Source organism: Pteropus medius, unplaced genomic scaffold (genome assembly GCF_902729225.1).
Source record: "Pteropus medius unplaced genomic scaffold, Ma_sr-lr_union100, whole genome shotgun sequence".
Classification (NCBI taxonomy): Eukaryota; Metazoa; Chordata; class Mammalia; order Chiroptera; family Pteropodidae; genus Pteropus; species Pteropus medius.
In genome coordinates this window covers 1,517,334-1,539,056 of record NW_024340697.1, presented here as the reverse complement: position 1 = coordinate 1,539,056, position 21,723 = coordinate 1,517,334, and the positions used below count along the sequence as shown (strand labels likewise).

The following is a 21,723-nucleotide window of genomic DNA, read 5'->3' as shown; positions in this document are numbered from 1 at the left end:
CCACCCCGTCCCTGCTTCTATCAGCACTAGGTGACAGAGCTGATGTCCCTTCTCTCAAGCTCCAACTTAAATACTTATTACATGTCATAGTCAGGGCCAGATACACAGAAATTGCAAGTCTATTTAATAAGAAGATGAGAGAATGTCCAAATCGCCACAGCATTCGCAGAAGCAAAGCATAATCATCACTATGTGTGCCTCTCCTTGGCATGAGCAGAAAACAAAGCATCCCATGTCCCTGGAATATAACATACAGAACTTAAGTCATGACATTCTATTAAAAAAAAGAGACAGTTTCCCCCATCCAGGTACTAAGATGACAAACTGCAGACACCCTTCCGTGAAATACCACGTTCGGTAGGAAGATTTGGAACAGGAATGGATTGCAGAGAGGCTGCTCTATTAATTTAACATCAGCCCACAGAAAAAAGCCACCCTGAAAGCAAGACTGTGCCATAGGGATTACTTCTGAGCTATTTTACAAGAGACACAAAACCAGGCTACCCCTTTTTAAGCACCCCCAGTGAAAAGCTTTAAACAGGCTATTGTCAGAGCGCTGGGTACCTTTTCTCTCTTGGCTTTGTTCAGTATTTTCCTCGGCTGCAGTTTCCATGGCTGGCTTCATACCATCCACCAAAAATGCTTTTCCCCGCTCCCCCAGCACACACTTTTTCCCCTCCTCTTCCTTTTCTTCGGACTCCCCTCCGTCTCTTATTTACACTTGCGTGATTGAGAGGTTCTGTTCTTCACTACAGTAGATTACAGTGCCTTCCAAGATGCAAAAGTCTCGTCAGCGTCAATTTCCCTCTGCCTACTGGTCCATAAAGACAGCTGCCAAGGAGCAGGCAGCCATACGTCACGGAGGATCCCAGTTATAAAACAGCCATTCTGTGCCCGATTGTGCCTCGAGTGTCAATGCGGCTCCGAGGGGACAAGGACTCGCTCCCCACTGGGCCCCTTCCTCCCTGCTCTCCAACACACGCTCCGGCGCCCTTCTTTCTCCTTGCCAACTGCACCCAATGAATGCTAATTAATTCTCCCAGGAAAGAAGAGATTCGTGACATCAGAGAAGGGGATGTGGAGAAGAAAGAGCCCCCTCCCACCACGTGACTCAGCTGGTCAGCCAGAATGTATGTTCTCTCGGGGGAATGTGTGTCTTTCATAAGCAAACTCTTTCCTGTGGGACTCCTTTATGGGGCATCACAGTGTGATTTATTTCATTTACCCCCGACCCTGGCGGAATATAGTTGAAGGACTTGCCCACGGTCTCTGTTTTATTTGCTTGCTTTCATCTTTGTCTTTCACAAATCTCTAAATAGATTGATTGACCTAAACATATGTATGAGACAGGGAGATACGTAAAGTGGGAAGAAAACCCAAACATGGGTGTAACAATAACAGTTTAGCAATTTACTATTAGAACTTGTTTCCTGATCTCTAGCTAACATATGTGATAGAAAGAGAAACTTCAGCTCAAGCCTAATTCTTAAAGGGACACCTGTCCTTATTTTAAAATAATCATAGTATGCTACAAGTATATCTAGCTGATATTTTGATGGCTTCTTGGAATGAAAATCAAAATAGAGTGGTTTTTCCTATTAAACATGGTTATTTCTATATGAAACTTTGTTCATTAGAACCCCACAAAGTCAAAGGGTATTTTCAAGAGCATTCAAAATGTTCAGCATAAAGGCTACTGTACTAGTAATAATTCTGATTGCTTTCACAAGCATCCTTGCAGACCCACCAGACACCAGTGTTCTCGACCCACTCAAGCATATAAGCCTTTATCATGGCGAGCCACTTGTTTCTAAGCATCACTAATTTCCGTAGCATGTTTTAAGCATTTGTTTGACCCACTTACTTTCACTGTCCCTATCAAAAAAATGTATAGAAGCTCAAGTCAAATACAGGGATGACTATTAATAACCGCAGGGCAAAGGGTTCTGTGACTGAGAACAGAGTATGCTAATTGGTTGCGTTGAGCACCCGTCTTAGAAGCCAACATAAACCACCCTCTTCTAAAATATCTCTCCCAAGTTTTGAGGATTTCTTGTTCAATGCTTTAAAAAATGTATAAGCTGAATTGAAATCTTCTAACAACTTGATCTTTTAACACATTAGCTTTAGATAACCCCAAAGCCTTCTACATTCAATACCTAAGGCCCTGTTAAACCAGAAAAGATTTTGAAAACCAGTTTAGCTTGTTTCAACATTTTCTTTTAACTTTACATCTCATTTTCCCTTTAACCATCATACCAGAAGACCAAGCCCACAATCAGCTATTGCCTTAAATTATGGCCCCAGCCAATTTTATTGTCTCATGGCAAGGGGATTAAGAAGCATGGCAGTCTAAAATTTCAGACTTTCAAAAACAGATTCATTTGCGATGAACTAGCTCCACAGGAAAACCTGATGATGTATCCAAACAGGATTGTCGTAAACATTTTTGCGAAGACTACTTAGGTGCATTCAGAAAGAGAGATGGCAATTGTTGCTCTGCGACAGGTTTGTTCTCCCTTGCAGTTCAAGTAAGAATTAACACCAAAACAATTCAATTCAGCACAAAAAGGGACAATTGTGATTGGCTATATTATTAGTTTTCATTTTAAGAACATCTAGCGAAATCATTCACTTATAGAACGTACAGGATAGAATACTTTTCTGGTTATGATTTAAGAATATTACTTTTAAATATTGGTAGGAGTGGGAAGGTAGAATATGGAAGACACGCCGAACCAAAGGGTGATTCTGGTTCTGTATCACAGTCACGGAAATCAAAACCATGACACAGAATAGTCATAAAGTCTACAGTTGACACCTTGATATACTTTCACCCTGAAAAACTCCATATAAATGAACAATGCATCATTTTTGCCTCATTCGTATCTTTCTCATTTTCTTTTCATTAGGCCGATAATGTATGACAATTCTAAAAATTACTATGTAACTTTATAAACAGCCTCAAAACCTCACTGATGTTGATGATAAACCATATGAATCACAAAAAAGCATAAGAGAAAGATTGTTAATAGCACGAAAGAAGAGTAGATGTTTATAACATTTCTCAGGTATGCATCCATTTTTGGCCACAAAAACTGGATACATAGAACGAGTAGGATGAGAAATGTGTTGCAGAGCCGAAAACAATTCCTTGACCCCATGTGTTAAGGCAGTCTGACTGAAGGTAAGATACTTCTGCAAGCCAAAGTAAGAATAGCAAATATTGATGCAAAATAGATGTATTAGATTGAACCATACAAAATTGCTAATATTGACTAAGAAGAACAGTAGTTTCATATGGTTCGACTTATGTATTTGCACATCTTCTAAAGAATTCCAGCCAGTTCAGTAAACATGCATAGAATAATATTCTAAGTACTAATATCTACAAGAAATGCAGCCATAGACAAGAGATGGTACCTGTCTGTCTCAATGTCACCCACAGACTAAGGAAGCACCAAGAAGCCTCGTAAGCCAGGGCGATCCTACTTGCCACAAGCACTATAGTATCACAACAAAGGAGATGAGAAGAAAGGGAAGAGAATTTGGGAAAAGCTTTGCAGAGTTGAGTTGGCTACTGCAGTTGGTTAGAAACTTGCCGGGCAGGAAAAGGGAGAGAAGGGAAAGAGTGTTCCAGGAAAAACTGAAAAGCGTACAAAAAGAAAAAAAAGGGTATTGTTAAAGTGCTGGGGAGATGATTCTTCTGACAGAGGGTCCAGAGCATAGGGTGTATGTGTGGTGGGCTGGTGGGTGGTGGGAGGGAAACGAAGGGAGATGGCTGACACAGTAAGTTGGGAACCAAACATCTTGCTAATCCTGGAGGCAACAGGTAGAGATAGAAGGCTTGAAAGCAAACCTGATCCGTGCTTTGCAAAGGTCATTCTATTGGTAATGTGAAAGACAGCAGGGCCGGGCCAGAGTAGAGGAGTCTCCTGAAATAGTACAAGCAAGAGACACTGAGGGCCTGAATTATAGCGTGAGGAGGAAGTGAGGACCCAGATGACATCTGACTGGATGTGTTTGCATGGGGTGGCAGGAGGGATGAGAAGGGCGTGAAGGAGTTTCTAGCTTGGGTGAGTGTGGAGATGATCACGCTGTGAACCAAAATGGGGATCCAAAGAGGAGGAAGAAGTTCGGTAGAGAAGATGAGCATGTGTGGTTTCTGGTGCCCTGGGACACCCTCTAGGAGCTGTGCAGGAGGCATTCAGGAATATGGCTCCAGAGGAGAGGGGCTGCCTGGAGATGAGGATCTGGGAATCTTTGGTGCAGAGGTAGCCTTGGGAGTACAGGAAGTCCAGCTCTGCTCAAAAGCCACCTTCCCAGAGGAACCTCTCTGACTTTCTTGACTAAAATTGTAGCCCTGACATGCCCAGTCCCCTTTCCTAGGTGTGATTTTCATTATTGCTTTAACCATAACCCAACACTGATCTCTCTATTCACTTATTTATTATCTCTTTCTCTCCCAAGAATATAAGTCCCTTAAGGGCCAAAATTTTTGTCTGTTTTGCCTCTGCTGTATTACCATATCCTAGAACAGTCCCCGGCACATAGTAGGTCCTCAACAAATATATTTTAAACGAATGGTTAACAAATGACCAGAGAGAGATACAAACTACAAATACACTAAGATTAGAATTTAAGGAACATTGACTTTTAAATACAAAGGTAAAGGAAAACCTTTAAAGAGAGGGTAAAAAAAAAAAAAGACTAAAAAAGAAGAATTAGAAAATCAAGGGAACAAGGCCAAAGCGAGATTATAGAATTAGAAAAGGTTCCATGAAGGGCATAAAGTTAACAGTGTCAGATAGCGTCAAATGCTATGGAAGAAGCAACAAAGATGAGGACTGACCAGCAGAAAGTACCTTTTACCACCAAAGAGTCATTAGAATTTCCTTAAGAGTTCTGCTTGCATGATGAGGACAGAAACAAGACTCATTGCTCTCAAAATAAGAGGCTCCTGTGGTCCAACTGAAATGTTAATCTCACATATAGGGCTTTGTGCCTGTGCCTGTACATCTTGGTCCAGTTTCCAACTTGTAAAGATAATTTTGATTTTTCTTCTATGATCTATTCTATTAGTGATATTACCAGATTTATTTTGTCTCTACCAATTCTGCTTACCAATTTCACTATTTCACTCTGTGTGTGTGTGTGTGTGGTGGAGTGGTCCCCATACCACCAAGGAATTCTACAATACCAGCTGGGTGTCCTACAACTTAACTTAGTTCTGACACTATCTACTTGGAGACAGCATCAGATCCCACAGGTGAAGGGCTCAGTCCCACATGACTGCCTCCTCCCTCTTCAGAGAGCAGTCACAAGTCCAGGTTTTCATGTGAGCTTCTAACCTACAGGGTAGATCGGAGGTCTCAATAACTCCCCTCTTGGGTTTAATTTGCTAGAGCAGCTCACAGAACTCAGAGAAACATTTACTTATTAGATTACTCATTTATTAAAAAGGCTATTAAGAGATGTGAATCAACAGCCAGATGAAGGGGAAAGAGTGCACATCTTCTATACCCTCTCCAAGTATGCAACTTTCCCTAAGTCTCCACGTGTTCACCAAGCTGAAAGCTCTCCAAATCCCTATTCTTTTAGGTTTTTATGGAGGCTTCATTACCTAAGTATGGGTTGATTAAATCTTTGGCCACTGGTGAATGAGCTCAATCTCCAGCCTCTCTCTCCTCCCTGCAGATGGGCGGGGTGAGGGTGGGGCTCAAAGTTCCAACCCTCTAATCACAGGGTGGGCTCCTCTGGCAACCAGCCCCCAACCTTAGGTTCCAAAAGTCACCTTTGGTTAACATAACAAAAGACACCTCTCTTGCTCTCTATCAAAGGAAATTCCAATGGTTTTAGGAGCTCTGTGCCAGAAACAGAGATAAAGATTCTTAGTATATTCAGAACACCACACAGTCTCCAAGTATAGTAAATTTGCTTTACGTATCTTATACGCCTGTGACCCAAAAAATGCTGGAAGTGTTGAACACAACAAGATCGAGGTGAGAGAATCCTGTGTAGGCTCCTATGGACATCATCCTGGTTGGTTGAATGGTTCGTTCATTCATTAACTTGTTCAACCAAGATTCATGAAGCACCGACAGCATGCCAAAAATTGAGTCGCTATTGTATGTTATATGACTATGATCGTTCAGTCAACAGGGAATTCAAGTTGTACAATGATCTACCAGTATATACTTATCATAGTCACATCGCTATCAATAAAGTTTGTCAAATGTCTACTTCCAAATTTCTAGAATTATATTTTCAGTTTCTTTTGGTTGCAGAATGTCTCCTCAGTGGGGCATCATTAATCACCAAGAAGGGATGTTTCCATATCCCTTCAAACTAATTCCTCTGAAATTTTCAAGTTTCATAACACATTTTTTTTTCCTGAAGTCCAGCCTCCCACTCAGTACCCAGGGATAGAGCCTCCTAGTGGTCCTGCAGCTCCAGGGGACAAAGCCTCATTCATCTTTCCATTCACCTTGCTTCTCATTCTTGGTATTGACTAATTTCTTTCTGGCTTGTTCCTTTCCTCCAGGTGACAGATGTCCCCTCCTTTCCAACTAGCCAATGTACCTTTCACTTCTCTCCTGAGGAAGGAGCTAAGAGTGCAGTCATGGAAGATATGACGGCGACCACCTTGGACAAAGGCAACTCAAAGCCAGTGGGTTTCCCTGAGACTTATTCCTTCCACACTGTTTCTGGGGCCTGGAAGACATTCCATGTCCCAGTATAATTCACATGCCTGGCACGACCCTTTCTCTTTGTCCCTCAAAGGACATCAATACCCAGAGCAACAGCCCCAGAACCAGACAACCTCACTTCACATTCTAGTGTGAAAATCCCTCGTCTGCTAGAATAGATTAATTTTAAATAAATTGTGTTTTAAAAGAAATTGTTAAGTGACTACTATTTTCACATTACCCCTTATGATAAAATCGAAGCAGTGTTCTAGTAGCAAATAACTGAGCCTTTGGAGAGAATTCTTAAATCTTACATTTAAAGCAGAAAAGATACTTTTCATATAAAGTAGCAAGAATATTCAAAATATTAAGACTTCCATGCTGTATTCAAAATGTTGCAGAAATTTAAAAACCCAGAAACTAGAAATATAGCATAGAGTCAGGAATTTACAATATGATTGTCTAGAGTTGGGTCCTTTCCATAATTAGATCTTCCCAAAGCTTTATCAATTTGGCAAAGCTTTGTCTCCCATTATCAGAATGAAATTTCTAATTTTATATCCAATGTGATTTTTTAATACCTCTCAATGCCTTAGTCTTATTCTCTTTCCTGATATAATTTTCTCAGTACCTCCTCTATATTCGTTATACTTCCCTTTATAGGAAATGACATTGCATAAAGCTAAGAGCTGAAATGACAAACCAGAATGGATGATGCATATGAAAACTCTTATAAATTGCAAAGCTCTGAAAATATAAGCCATCATCATTAGTGTTTCTCTTTAATGGTAGAGGTGGTTCCCAGGTAGGCCACTGTCACAAAACTGGCTAATATCTATAACGACGAGCACATAGGAGCCTCTGTTAGCCAATCTCTTCCCAATCGAATCAGCTGTTCATTGAACAACAGGCAATGTCCTCATTAAGAGCTGTAGGAGCCACCAACCAGTGATTTGTAAGTTTGGCAAAAACAGCTTGAAGGATGATGAACCTCTCTCTTCTGGCAAAAATGCCATTAAACCTTATTTTCAAAAGGAGAGCAAGAGAGTAAGTTTGGCAAGAGCAGGCTGAGGCTTCACCTGATGAAACAGGTGTGGCATGAAAAGTTTCAACATACCAGGCGGATGAATGGGCACACAGCTCAGGCAGTACTGCAGCATGAGGTAGCGTGTGCATTTTCCTCACTTGCATGGACCGTATCTGTCTGCCCCAAAGTCAAGGTCGGCATTGCTGCTTCTCTCCATTTTCTCCCATCAACTAGGGAGTTGAGCTCAGCACTAGTGACATCTGGGGCTGGATAATGCCTAGGAGTGGGTGCTGTCCTGTGCATTGCAGAGTGTTTAGCAGCATCCCTGGTCTCTACTTACTAGATGCCAGTTGCTCCACCCTAGTTTTGACAACCAAAACTCTCCGTACATTGCTAAGTGCCTCCTGCAGGGCAAAATCACCCCCAGTTGGGAACTACTGTATTAAATCTATCATTCCCTAAGTTTCCTCTGGCTATTGTGATATTCTGCTAGCTGATGGTTCTCAATCCTGGCTGCACACTGGAATTGTTTGGGAAGTTTTGAAAATACGGATGCTCACGTCCCATCTCCAGAGAGTCGAATCTGAGGGTCAGAGGTGTGTGGTGGGCCAAGAGCTTTAAAACCTCCCCAGGTAATTCCAATAAATCAGAGCTGTTTTATGAAAATTATAGAGGGAAGTTTGATGAATGGATAGGAAATGAGATAGAATAGAGTTGGGGTGACCACACTCTACTGGGGAAGAGGTAGAAAAGTATCTCCACCCAGTTGAGGCAGAAATGAAAACCTTGGCAGCAAGGTGAGGGAGAGGGGCTTCAAGGTTGATTCTGAGACGTCAGCTTGGATCCCTAAAAGGATAGTGAGTGTCATAGGGAACACATGGGGAGATCAGGGGATGTTTTAGTTTCCTCAGACTGCCATAACAAAGTACTACGACTTTGTTAATTGCTTAAACAACAGTAATTATTCTCTCACGGTTCTGGAGGCTAGAATTCCAAAATCAAAGTGTCAGCAGGGCCATGCTCTCTCTGAAGGCTCTAGGGGAGCGTACTTTCCTGCCTCTTCCAGCTTCTGGTGGTTACTGGCAATCATTGATTTGTAGCTACATCATTCCAACCTCTGCCTCTGTCATTATGTGGCATTCTCCCTATGTGTCTGTGTCTCTTTTGCTAAGGACACCAGTCATATTAGACCAGGGCCCGCCCTAATTGAGAATGGTTTCATCTTAACTTGATTATATCTACAATGACTCTATTTCCAAATAAGAGCATATTCACAGGTACCAGAAGTTAGGGCTTCAACATATTTTTCTAGTGGACACAATTTAAGTCTCAGTGGGTGAGGATAGTAAGTGAGCAAGACTATCGAGTTTGGAGGCCACAATGGGGCCATGATGTGCAGCTGCTCAGTCTGGGCAGAAGTGGGAAATGAAGACTTGGGAGTTAACAGCAGAGGAACCAATTATCATTATGATCGTGGGTTAGATGCCAAAGGAGATGGTGCAGAGGTGAAAGCCTTGAAGGTACCTCCCAATTTGGGAGTCTCTAGTGAAAGAACTACTGTCAAAGGATGCAGAGGATATTGGAGGAGATCTGGGAAAGGGCTTTGTCACAGAGAAAGAGGGAATTTTGAGAAAGAGGAGGTGGTTCATAGTCAAAACAGACAGAGGGCGAGGACTGGGCAAAGGCCACTGGGATGGAAAATTCCAATGACCTTACCAGCATCCATAGAGAGATTAGAATAGAACCCAGTTCGTGGAGCGGCTACTAAAGGACTGGGAAGTGAAGAAGAGGAAGCGGGGGCAGCCGACTTTCTGAAGAAATTTGATACTGAGGGGAAGGTGAGAGAAAGATGCAGGCAGATTGAGAGGGAAAAAACACAGTAAGGAAGAGAGTCCCCAAATGTTTTATGCTGAAAAGATGGCAGTGGTTGAAAGAGAGATTGAAGAAGATGCAAGCGAAGGTGGACAAATGATGAATTGAAGATCAGGAGACCAGCTGTGGGAAGCAGAATGGAATGCTGCTTCTTCTGAAGTGGGATTCCAGAAAAAAGAAACGGAAGGAAAAGGAAAAGTTTATTTAAAATTTAAGGAAGTTTATCTTAGAAGAGGTGGTGGTGATAGAAAGATTAAAAGGGCAACCTGTCCAGCATCATTTATTAGCTGACTTAGTCTACGTCATAGCCCTAAGAGGGAGGTACCATCAGCCCCATTTTATGGGCAACATAATGGAAGGCATGATGGTCTTGGTCTTGGTCAGGGAGGCTGCTTGCCCTGAGACTGGAGGTAGAGCAAGGAAGACAAACAATACTTCTACTGAGCATCTCATCACACTGTGGGGAAGTGATCCCACCAGGACAGAACCACACCTAAAGCCAAAATAGAAACAAGGACAAGATGATGGGTTTTTAAACTGCTTTTGATTTTAAAAGGAAAGCTTCTACTTCCTGTGTGTATCAGGAGTCAGACAGCTGATCTACTTACAACGTGCTTCCTGATTGATTATCACATCCTGCGGGGAGCTCAGGTCCCTCGTTAAGAGTGGCATGCCATCAGTGAGCTCTCCTTGCGTGGGCTCCCAACAAACTCATCCACCAAGCAAGCATCAGTCAACAAGAACAAGGGCAGGTCTTTCAAACCCATTAGCTGTTGATGAGCAGGTATTGGGACCTGGGTCATGTCTTTGGAGCAGTTCCTACTCCGTTCACCAGAAACCACGGGGGCTAGAGTATTCTCTTAGCCAGAGAGAGTTGATGGCTCAACCTCACAGCTGGGTGAACCTGGGGTGCTCTGTAGGGGATTTCTCTTATCTCATTTGCCAAAATCCTAACTCACGCTGCCTCCCCAGCTCCCCTTCTGTTCCTGAAAGGCACAGCTAAAGCCCGCCTCCTTTAGGAGACCTCCTTGGGGAACTCAGCTCACTTTCCTCTTAGCATTCTAACCACCCCTCCGTCTCTCAGTTATAAATGGGAGCCTTTTCGAATGGCAGCTATCTACACTGGAAAGACACTTATCTGCCTTTACCTGCATCCCACGCAAGTGAGAGACAAAGACTTATGCCAACTTGGACCAACCCGAACCTCATTGTTGTACCCCCAAAGAAGGCGAGTCTCAATATCTTTGTCCTGTTTTGCTGATGGAAGCTAGATATTTTCAAATCCACGGTTAAATCACAAGACATGTGGGCTGCAAAAATTCTCACAACAGAAGCTGGAAAGTTATGTGACAAGGCTTGCAGTGTAGGGATAAAAGTGATATGACTCCTTTAAACACTGAGAGCTCAAGGTGCATTAAAGAGGCCTTTTTCTTGCCTAGATGGAGCAGTCACTGTCTCCTTTCCCTGAAATGGAAAGATTAATGGATAGATTAATGGATATATAGATTAATGGATTTCTATCTGTTGGGCTGCAGAGCAGAGGTACTTGATCGGGCAGGCACACAGACCCCCGGGTATCCCTTGGGGACCTGGACACTTCCAAGCCCACTCCCAACAGTGCTGACTTCATATTGATCTGAGCAACAGAAAGCATAAATAGTCCTGGGGGCAACTTCTATTTCCTCAATCATCTGCAACTATCAGCAAGTCATCATGGAAAAACTGTAAGCGTCAGCTTCCAGAGACACTTGGCCAATTCTCTTCAAGAGTTGTTTCGATTTGCTATAGGTGAAAGAGCTGGCCAGATGTGGATCCCAGGAACAAGACTCAGCATGGTATCTGGAGGGCCCACTGCACCCATTCAAGATATGACAGTAGCTCAGGAGGTGTGGAGAGAGGCCAGCACTCAGGGATGGAGGGCCCCCTCTGTACCAACACCACTGCAGAAACTTTAATCCACAGTCTTTAATTTTTGCCTTCATGATGGCAGCAAGAGGTGGGCACAACTATCCCCCTTGAAACTAAGACCAAAGGGAGCCACAGGGGCTTGGTCAAAGTCACACAGCTGGTCGGAGGCCAAGCTAAGCCTTGACTCAGGCCATTGGATGTCAAAGCTGGAAACCTGGGAGTCAGGCAAGAGCCATATACAAGGGCGCATGGAACTAGGTGAGCAGCTACATCGACTGGCTCCCTCAGAGAATCCAGGTCACCGCCAAAGACTTGCTCGGAACGGATCTTCCACAACTTGCTACATTCTCCCCAAACATGGTAGTCTGGCATGTCCCCCATTCGCCCTCCCAAATCTCTGGTAAAACACGAGGTTGCACACCGTCCCAGCTGAGTGAGGTTCTCAGGTCTGTATTCTTGCCCACCATCCCTTCCAGCCCAGCTCCACCATTTACCAATCTTATGATGCCGTGTGACCTTCCTGGGCCTCAGCTTCACCACCTAGTGAAATAACTCGCATAGAACTCACTTCATTAGGCTATTGCCAGGGCAGTGACATAGGCAGCACATAGAGCCTCAGCACAATGCCTCCTGTTTAGTACTTACAAAGTGCTATTATTTCTACCTTGTCCGTGCTCCATGCACCCAGCATCATACAGGTCCATGGGGGAGGTAGAGAGAGGAAGGAAGAGCTGGTGACTCTACATCCTTCTGGATCTTTTCCTGTCCCTGAGGGGTTCACTTCTGAGCATTTGTCTGGCCTGACTGGATTTCTAAAGGCATTCCCCAACTCCATACCTCCCCCAGGCTTCCCTGAGTTGCTATGGCTTGGACGCGATGTCAAATAAATAAATGGGACTCAGGTGAATAAGGCAATCGGATTAAAAAAGACATGCCTCCAAGGGTACTGTGTTAATAAATTGTCAGAATTGGTTTCTGGAATCTGGATGATGTTGCTAACACCTGGGTACTCGAGATCAAATTAGATTTGTCTGATTTTTATTTTTAAAAAAAGCACATGGAAAGCCACCCTCAAAGGGGCCTCAAGCTTGGTTTAGTACTCTGATGTCATTGTTTTGAAATTCTTAATAACTTGATCTTGGAACTTGTGTTTTACAAATGAAGTCCATGGGGCAATAGAGTATGTGACTGGAGGAGCTCTGAGCTCCCAGCTACCCTATGTGTGTATAGTATTCACGATGACGTGTAAGCACAAAATTCTGGTGAACCTATGAGACATGGGAAGTTCGGTGAGATTCAAAGTCAGTCCAGGTAAGCATGCTATGCTTACCACTGAGTAAGCACTGGCTCTGTCACTTGCTAGTCATGAGGACTTGGGCCATTCATGCCTGAGCTTCCATTTCTTCAACTATAATAAGACTGGACAAGATGCTTTGTGAAGCCTGTCCTGGCCCTAAGGTCCATTGGGCCTTAAGCGACCACTTTGGCAGCATGGTTATAAGGAATAAAAAACCATCGGGTATGGAGGAGCCCTGCAACTCTCATCTCCATCGCTGTTCCTGCTGACCTAAGTCATCTTTCCGCTGTGCAGGTCAAATGACTTTCCACCTGCTCTAACTAATGTCTGAACACCCTAGGGCGGATTCCACTGAGTTCTTGGCATTCTTTGGAACAAGATGCCAGCATCTTTTTCTTTGAAGGTACGTGGTGCAATTCACTTTTTCTCATCTTTGATCTTACTAACCTTTGTCTTTTGAGCTCTCAAAGTGGTTACACGAAACTTATCTTCATATTGCTAAGAGTATAATGAAATTGGAAACCAGTAAAACCATCACAAAGATATTTCATAAAAATATTTAGACCCTGGTACCCACTTAGAAATATATTATAGAAACAAAATGCATAAAACTTAGTGCTATTCAATAGAACATACACAAATTGAGTTTCACATTTTAATGTTTCAGTTTTTTTCCAAAAATCTGGTAGAAAGAGTTTTAAGATTGCTTAAGATGTTTTCATGGATTGGGGATTATAGTTTTTAGTAAAATTGAAACAATAAATTTATGTAATTTTTACAATTAAAAAATAGGCTATTGACAGGCTAGGATAGAAGGACTATGATATTTATCAGCCTTCGAACTGCCAGGGTGGAATAAGGTAATCTGGGGTGAGCATGTGACTGTCACCTTCTTCTCCCTCTAGTCTAGATGGGACCTTCCTGATGAAGGATGGTGAACATCTAAGACAAGCAGTCTCACACCAAGTGATTCTGATATAAACACACCAAAGTCTGGAAACCATTAATTTACAGAAGAGTAAAATTATGCAACATGTAGCTTGACAGAATATTTGAGATTCACCAATACTTAGCTTGACAAGAGCATCTGAAATTTACTTTCTGATGTTAGAATGCCTGCTCATGCTACTTCAGGAAAACTCCCAGGACTTGTAGGTACATAATTCAAAAGCCCTCAGAAGTCTACAGAAAACCAGTGCCTTGTTGGGTCAGCTGTTCGGTGGGCTGGGGTTGGCATAAAATATGAATTGTACCAAAACGTGAGCTATTTCACTTAGTCCAGGGGTCCCCAATCCCTGAGCTGTGGACTGGTACCGGTCTGTGGCCTGTTAGGAACCAGCCTGCACAGCAGGAGGTGAGCAGCGAACTAGCAAAGCTTCATCTGCATTTGCAGCCGCTCCCCAGGGCTAGCATCACCGCCCCGGCTCCACCTCAAATCCTCAGGCATTAGATTCTCATAGGAGCACCCGTCCCTGGTGCCAAAAAGGTTGAGGACCGGTGATTTAGTCTACTGCTGATGAGAATTTACACTAAAAAAGACAAAAATCCACATACTTTTAAACATATTCACATTATTTCAATGTAATATTTTATTAAATTGCCTCTTCTCTATATTTTCTGGGATGAAAATTAGGAGAAGTAGGATGAAGTCGTTTAGGTCCTTTACTCCATTAAAAGTCAGTAGGCTTTGAAAATTGGAACCATTAGGACAACTTGAAATAACCATCCCTGCCAGGTCAGACATAAAATATCCTATTGTGTAGAAAAGGCGACCAAGGAAGAGTAAATCTTGGCGATCTCACGGAAATATGCCAATAATATTTTACCTCATTAAATTGTATATGATGTGTTCATATTGGGGAATCTACCGATTCAGAGCATCTCAGAGGAAAAGGTAAAATCTGAGGACCAAGCTTTGTATAGCCACCAACCTCAACAGTGGACAATGGGAAACAAGGCCAACCACCTGCTGGGTACACACAGCTATATTTGTGACTTGAGTTGTGTTCGCCATGACTAAATGGGGAAGTTGACAATTTTGCTGGAACATAAAAGTTTGTCTCTAGGCCCAAACAATGTATAGCAGCATCCTGAGAGAACTTTTGGGTGTGACTGTACACCTGCTATAGATAATCATGTTGAACCCGAGAGATGCTGGGAACTGAGACAAAAACTGGCCCAAATTCCTAAGGTGGAGAGAAAAATTTTCTCTCATCATTAAAAAAAACTCTAAAAGAGATTTTTTCAACAGGTCACTCATGAATACTCCTACAGGAAACTGATTTCTAGAAGCCAGCCTAGGTCCTTGAGGAACAAGTAACGCCAAACTAACATGCTTTTTCTATTTCGATATTTAATTTGTGAACTTAATGTACTTAAATAACAATAAATTGGGGAAAAAAGCTTTCTCCCATGAACATTTTATGAATTAATTTTATTCAAACTCTTCTCCTGCATCTTCAACATTGTTCATTCAACCAATGAGAATATTTGTCATCACTAGAATGTTAAGAGTTTCCCAGAGCTCGTTACCTTTGCTTCCTTCTTAGTTGTCTGATACTCAGCACTTCTGGAAAGTCTGTGGAAGGTGGTGAGATTCGCCCAGCCGATGACAAGTACCCACTCACAGAACTCATTACTTTAGATGGGTCAGGTAGCTTCAGATTCTCCTAAATTGCATAGAATTTATAAGTTTTATATCAATGGCATACTGTATTGCTAAAATGAATATATGTATTTATATATATTCATATATGTTCAGAAATATATATATATATATATGTATTTTTTTTTAAAGATAGGATCACTAGATCAGGTGAATGCCATCTGCTATGCTGACCTCGCAAGCCACTTAATAAAACCCTTCCCATATTTTTGGGAATAAGATTATGTAATGTCAGTAACACGCCGGTACACTTTAAAATATTGTGTTCATTCTGTGCTTTCGATCAATAAACAACTTGAGGTCACTTAGACACTCAAGTGGAATCAGAATGGGCTAATGCGCTTTCAAAGTAGTTGCTGCACGATGGACGTCAAATTAGAGAGGAAGGTTTCTAGTGCTGTACCACTAGGGCTTTGATCTTGGTCTGTGCCACAAAGATGGCAATGTCATCTAGGGCCCTGAGAGGGCAGGCCACTAACATTCATTTGACCACCTAGGCATTTGAGATGAAGTCACTGGAGTCGGACCGCCTAGAATTTCTGCACAGAAACTACAATGAGAAGAATTTTGTTCAACTCTTCCCTGATTTCCTAGCCCTGCTTAAAATAAATGTTATGTGCGCACAGAATTCTAAAAGCAGGAGGAACATTTTAAAACCATCTAGCTCTTGTCTCCTTTTCCAGTCTGTAATCAGCGAAGACACGACTAAAGATTCAGGTCTCTTGACTCACAGCCAAATATGCTCTTGTTGTTGCTTGATGCATAGTTATCAAAGGAAATATTCTGTTAGGATGCGGCCCAAATGCCAAATCTGCAATGCGGACACTAGATACAGATAATTCTTCCTAAAATATACATTATAGCTTTGAAGAACACGTTCATGTATTTTACAAAATACCTTTTAAAAGTAAAGTCATATGGAGCCAAAACAGTATTATAGAGAAGACAACATAAATCTTTGGAAATCAATGCTTGTTAATGTCAATTTATCTTTTTAATGAAAAGCCACTGATAAACCATGCCATTAGATTAAGTGAACTAATGCATGCCATGGGCTTTGCACAAGAGCTAGGAACACTCAATAAAAAGTAGCCGTTATGATTAATAGGCGAGACTGGAGTGGGGTTGGAAAGGCTTTTTCATGAAGGCAGTAAAGCTCCAGGATGGAGCTTGTCAACCAGCCCCGGCCAGAGCATAATGGATGGATAATGGTCATCTGATCCACCATTCTTAGGGATCTAGGATGACGAGCAATCAGCGCCCAAGCTGAGATCCCACTCGTTCTTGCCCACTCAGGAAAGTGGATCAAAGTGCAAGGGACTGACAGTGGTGTATGATAAGAACAGATGCATACATTTCTAAAAATAAAAAGGAAATCAGTGCACATCTTCAGGCTTCATTATTAACAGACTGGGATCTCTCACCAATAATTGTAGCACACCGGTATGATACGTTCCACAGCCGAGAATGGATGCTTTGGGGGAATATGAAATGTCTCTAAACACTTAAAATGATAAAGCATTAAAAGAATCCAAGCTATTGTTGTTGTTATATTGCCAAAAGAGGAAGCGCTCACTACTGTTTGCAATAACAGAGAAGAATAAGGAAATTCTTGATTTGGGCTAATTCTTCAATTCCTGAAGCTAAATAAGAGTTTGTAGCTTTTTAAAAAACTGCCTTCCTGATCCTAGGGGTTGGTGTATACAGGATAAATTGAACACGGCACTGTGTTGTAAAATGAAACGCAAACGTATTTAGAAAATTTAAACATGTTTATTTCTAATTGCCCATGTGATAATTAGCTGGTTTAAAATGTCAAAAATTTTGTTTGACGGACCTGCTGTGTAACCTTTTCTGTTGCTCTCTCAGATTCGTGGGTGAAAGTGACAGGTAATTTGTCATGTTCAGACTAAATAGTTGATCAGTCAATATGTTAATTATCCTTTTAAAAAAGTAATTTGATTATTTTCTACTAATTATTGCTAACCTTAGTGGAAGTAGTCACAAGAAATTAGATATGAATTTCAAGCCTGTTAACCCCGCACTTGTTTTAATACATTTGGTGGGGCTGGGAAGACAAATTATTTCACAGTTTAATCCGCCCATGATTACTTTTATCACTGTGAATAAAAAGCAGACAATTAGTATGTTTGCTGCAACGCATCCCAGTTAGGCTGCCTTAACTGTTCTGTAAACCCTCTGCCTAAAATTGTAACGGTTGAACTTCCAGCAAAAACATTTCCATTTCTTTCTCTTTGCCCTCCTCTTCCTCACTCATTAAAAATTCAGATCTCTCATCATTTCTGGATTAAAACATATTAAAGCTCAGTCAGAAATACAGAGAAGGTGATGAAGGCTAATTCTTTCCTTTTTAAATACCTGTAATTTACTGCTAGCAATACCTAAAAAGTTATAAATATTTTCACTCTTAATAATTTATTTGTTTAGTTGACACATGTTTATCAAGCGGCAGCCACGTGGCAGGGAGCATGCCAGGTACTGTGGATCTAAAGAGAGTGGAGGTGCCTTTTCATCCACAGAGCCACGGAGCAGCAGGACACCGACAGTCACTTCTAATTCAGCAGATCTTCACCTGTCCACTCATGTAGGGGGCACTGTCATGGTGGCTGGAATCCCAGAGTATTTCTCTCACCAGAATGGACAGTCTATGAGTGTAGGCTCCATGTCTGATTCATTCTTCAGCGCAGGCCCAGCATCTGGCTTGGGGCAACTGTCATGGATGTTGTTGACTGGCCTCCAAGAAGGGTCTGGTCCTCAGCCTCCCTGAACTCATACAACCCAGGGAAGATGAGGAAGCCACAGGGCAGGGATGGAACAAAACTGAACTTGGGGGGAGGATGGCAGATAAGGGCTGTGGGTGGCAAGAAATGCTTTGTAGAAGAAACACACTCTGAATGGGTACCTGAAGGATAAAGAGCAGGAGGAGGAATTTCACAGTTTCTTCACAGGTGCTAGACCCCACTGTAAAATCTAGGAGTTTTAAGAGTTTCCCCAACTCTGCAAGGGTAGCAAGTCACTCAACTCCTCTGTGTCTTCGATCCTCACCTGAAGAGCCAGATAATCTTTAGTCTACTCACCTTAAAGGAACTGGGAAGATTAAATGATAACATAGAAAAAAGTGGGAAGAACAGTTCCTGGCTACTATATTAAGTGTCAAATACCTAGTAATGTAGATAGAAGCTACTCACTGTCACGTGGCTGCTGCTTGATAAGCATGTGCCTTTTTAAAAAGCTCTCAGTACACAAGATGTTTTCCAAGTTCCAACACCATTATCGGCAGTCAGCCTGGACCATCGAGGTCTCTAAGAGGGTTTTACACATCACCCAACCTCAAATCAGGGGCAAGAAGTCTCACTTTTGGGGTTTCCTCAACTCCCAGTTTCATTCAACTTTTACCTTTTTATAGTGCAATACATAAGCACACGATCACCGCTACAAGTGAAAAATGCTCAATAAAACTATGCACTAGCTTTCAGCTCCTGGAGGTGAGAACAGAGCAGCAGTTCCCAGGCATGACAAAGCTGGCTAAGAAACACATGCAAGACCTGACCCAGAATAACATGGCTCTTAAACACTGGTCTTATGCCACCAGTTGAGGTTAAACAAACAGAACCGGTGTTAAACCATCGCTTTGTGATCTGTGTGAGTTTGAATGAGACAAGTCTTGGGCTTGCAACCAGTAGCAGATGGCATTTTAAGTGACTAAAATAGGTGAGTGATCTGCTTCTTCACTCTGAGATCCTTGACGTGCTATGATTTCAATCAGAAAAACGAACGTTGGATGTTTACAACCTGTGATTTTAATGCTAAAGCGTGCTTACCATGCCAGTGAATAGAGAGCCCAGACCTTAAATTAAGGAAGCAACAAACGCACACAGTCTCAGTCATTTATTACCCGTGTGCATCTAGGTACACAAGATACTTCCTTGTAGAGGTGAATGAATGAACTCTAACCCTAGTTTCTATCGAGTGAAGTTCCGTGGGTGTAAATCCATCATGTTTTAGCTTTCCTAAATTTATCAAAAAGAGAAACAAAGATGTAATGTTTAATTTTTTTCAAAAAAAGGACATTAGAGACTATTGCAATAAAGACATCTTATATTTTCATTTCATACCTAAAGCATACTACAGCCGGCCCTCCATATCTGCAGGTTTTGCATCCATGGGTTGTGTGCCCATGGATTCAACCAACTTCAGATCAAATATATTTTGGGGAAAAAATCATGGAAAGTTCCAAGAAGCAAACTTGAATTTTCCACGTGTGGAGAACTACACCGAATCCACAAGAATGAAGTAATGTGCAGGCGAATCCTGCTGTCACCTATGTGCAGCCACGATCATCATGCAATATCCTCAGGGCATTGGTTCCAGAACCACCCCTCCCCAAACCAAAATCCCTGGATGCTCATGTTCCTTCTGGTGTAGTATTTGCATATAACCTACATACATCCTCCTGTATACTTTAAATCATGCCTAGATGACTTATAATACCTAATACAATGTAAATGCTATGTTAATAGTTATACTGCGTTGTTTAGTGATCAACTTTCTGGAATATTTTTTCTGGAATATTTTCTATCCATGGTTGGTTGAATCTACTAGTGCAGAACCCACAGATATGGAGGGCCAACTGTGATACTATGCCATTTCCCATAAGAGACTTGAGCATCCTTAGATTTTGGCATCCACGAAGAAGATCCTGGAAGCAATCTCCCAAGGATACCGAAGGACTATTGCACCATGATTTTTCACCAAGTACTCAGCACAAAGCTAGAATTCAATTAACTTTCATTTTATAGCTTCAAATGGTGCTATAAAATTCTCTTTCATGAACTATGTAGAATAGGCTACAAGTATACATGACAAATATACAAATTGCCTCCAATGAGTCATGTGAAATTTCAATTTGGAAATACTTTTGCAGGTCTTAATGGCTGTTTGGTAATGCATGCATTATTCTTCAGTTATGAAATTCACACATTTAAAAAACTAACTGAGCTAAATTGTGTCCACAAGGAATTAAATCAGTGCACTTTCCTGCATAAAAATCAGCCAGCGAGAGCAGGAAGGAAAACATGTTTTTCCTATTGCTGAATGTAAGAGCCCACATCCAATACTGTCATCTCATTGTATAGAAATCTTGGCTAAGTTTGCCGCATAAAAATTCAAGTTTAACACATAAAAATTTAGTTACACATCTAGTTATCTAAGGAGAGAGTCAATTGAGTAATACTCTGAAGACTTGGGCAAAATAAACACGAGCCAAATTGCATTAAATCGTGATAAGGCTTTGGAAGCACAAGTATCTAGATAACCATTGAGTCATGGTCTTGGAGTGATAAAGTTTTTGCTGCCATTTCGAAACGCCGATTTCTTTTTCCTGGGCTCTGTCTTGTCTAGGAGGAAGGCCTCCGAGTCCGTTGCATAATTTCCCCACCCTGACACATTTAGCATTCTATAATTTTAAGCACACAGCCTTCGTGCAGCGGGGCAGCCTAAGTCCCCTAAAGAACATGTCTGTCTAGCAAAGATGACAAGAGGCGGTACCTGGGTGTTGGGGGAGGGCAGAGCAAACCCATGAGAACCCACTCAGCTGTGGGCAGCCGCAGACCAGGGCTTTACGGGTGACTGGAGTTGTCACCCTATTCATCCTCTTTCTCCCTTTCTCACAATAGGGAGCCTGGAGCCCTCAGAAGACTGCCTTCCCTCTCTTTATCATCATTCATATCTCAGCTATGACAGGCCAAAAAAAAGACTCAGAGGGGAAATGTGCCTCAAATTAGCATATTTCTCCCCTCCACACAATGGAGGCTTTTAAGCTTCAGCTTTTTAAAAGCAGGGGAGAGGGAGGAGGAGGGGAAGGCGAGGCTGCTCTTAGCAACAGTGTCTGAATGTAATGATTTGCCTCCCTCAAAGAGGCTATGTTTTCCTATTTTCTTAAAGCAAGTCTCCTCTCAAACGGCCTCGACACTTATTAGAAAATATTTATTGGGCCACTGTGTAATAAACATCTTCCATCTTGTCATTGAATTGCAATTAAACTCTTTGATTAAAAAAAATAATTACAAACCCTAAACTCTTCCTCCAATCGTGCTATGGAGCGTGACAGCTCCCTTCCTCCTGCAGAAATTGACAAAATGAAGAAATCCAATTATTGTAAATGCTTATTAAGGGGACTCCTCAGAGGGGACGGCCTTGTCATGTTTATCTAGACGTTTCCAATCTCCAGTAATAAAAAGGGGGG

The 21,723-nt window shown here is 42.0% G+C and overlaps 1 protein-coding gene across 3 annotated transcripts in view; it reads right to left on the bottom strand.

The window, feature by feature from the left end:
• The window catches only part of GPM6B (glycoprotein M6B), a 146,428-nt gene that overhangs the window by 39,843 nt on the left and 84,862 nt on the right, over positions 1–21,723 (bottom strand). Inside the window, exon 1 of one of the 3 annotated variants that reach the window (XM_039873703.1) lies at positions 565–1,016. The exons of 1 other annotated variant lie outside the window; for it this stretch is intronic. In XM_039873703.1, coding sequence (XP_039729637.1) covers positions 565–625 — 61 coding nt within the window. In that variant the 5' untranslated portion in view covers positions 626–1,016. Of the gene's footprint in view, positions 1–564; positions 1,017–21,723 lie in introns of those variants that run through there. One more of the 3 variants, XM_039873713.1, reaches the window with a different exon arrangement.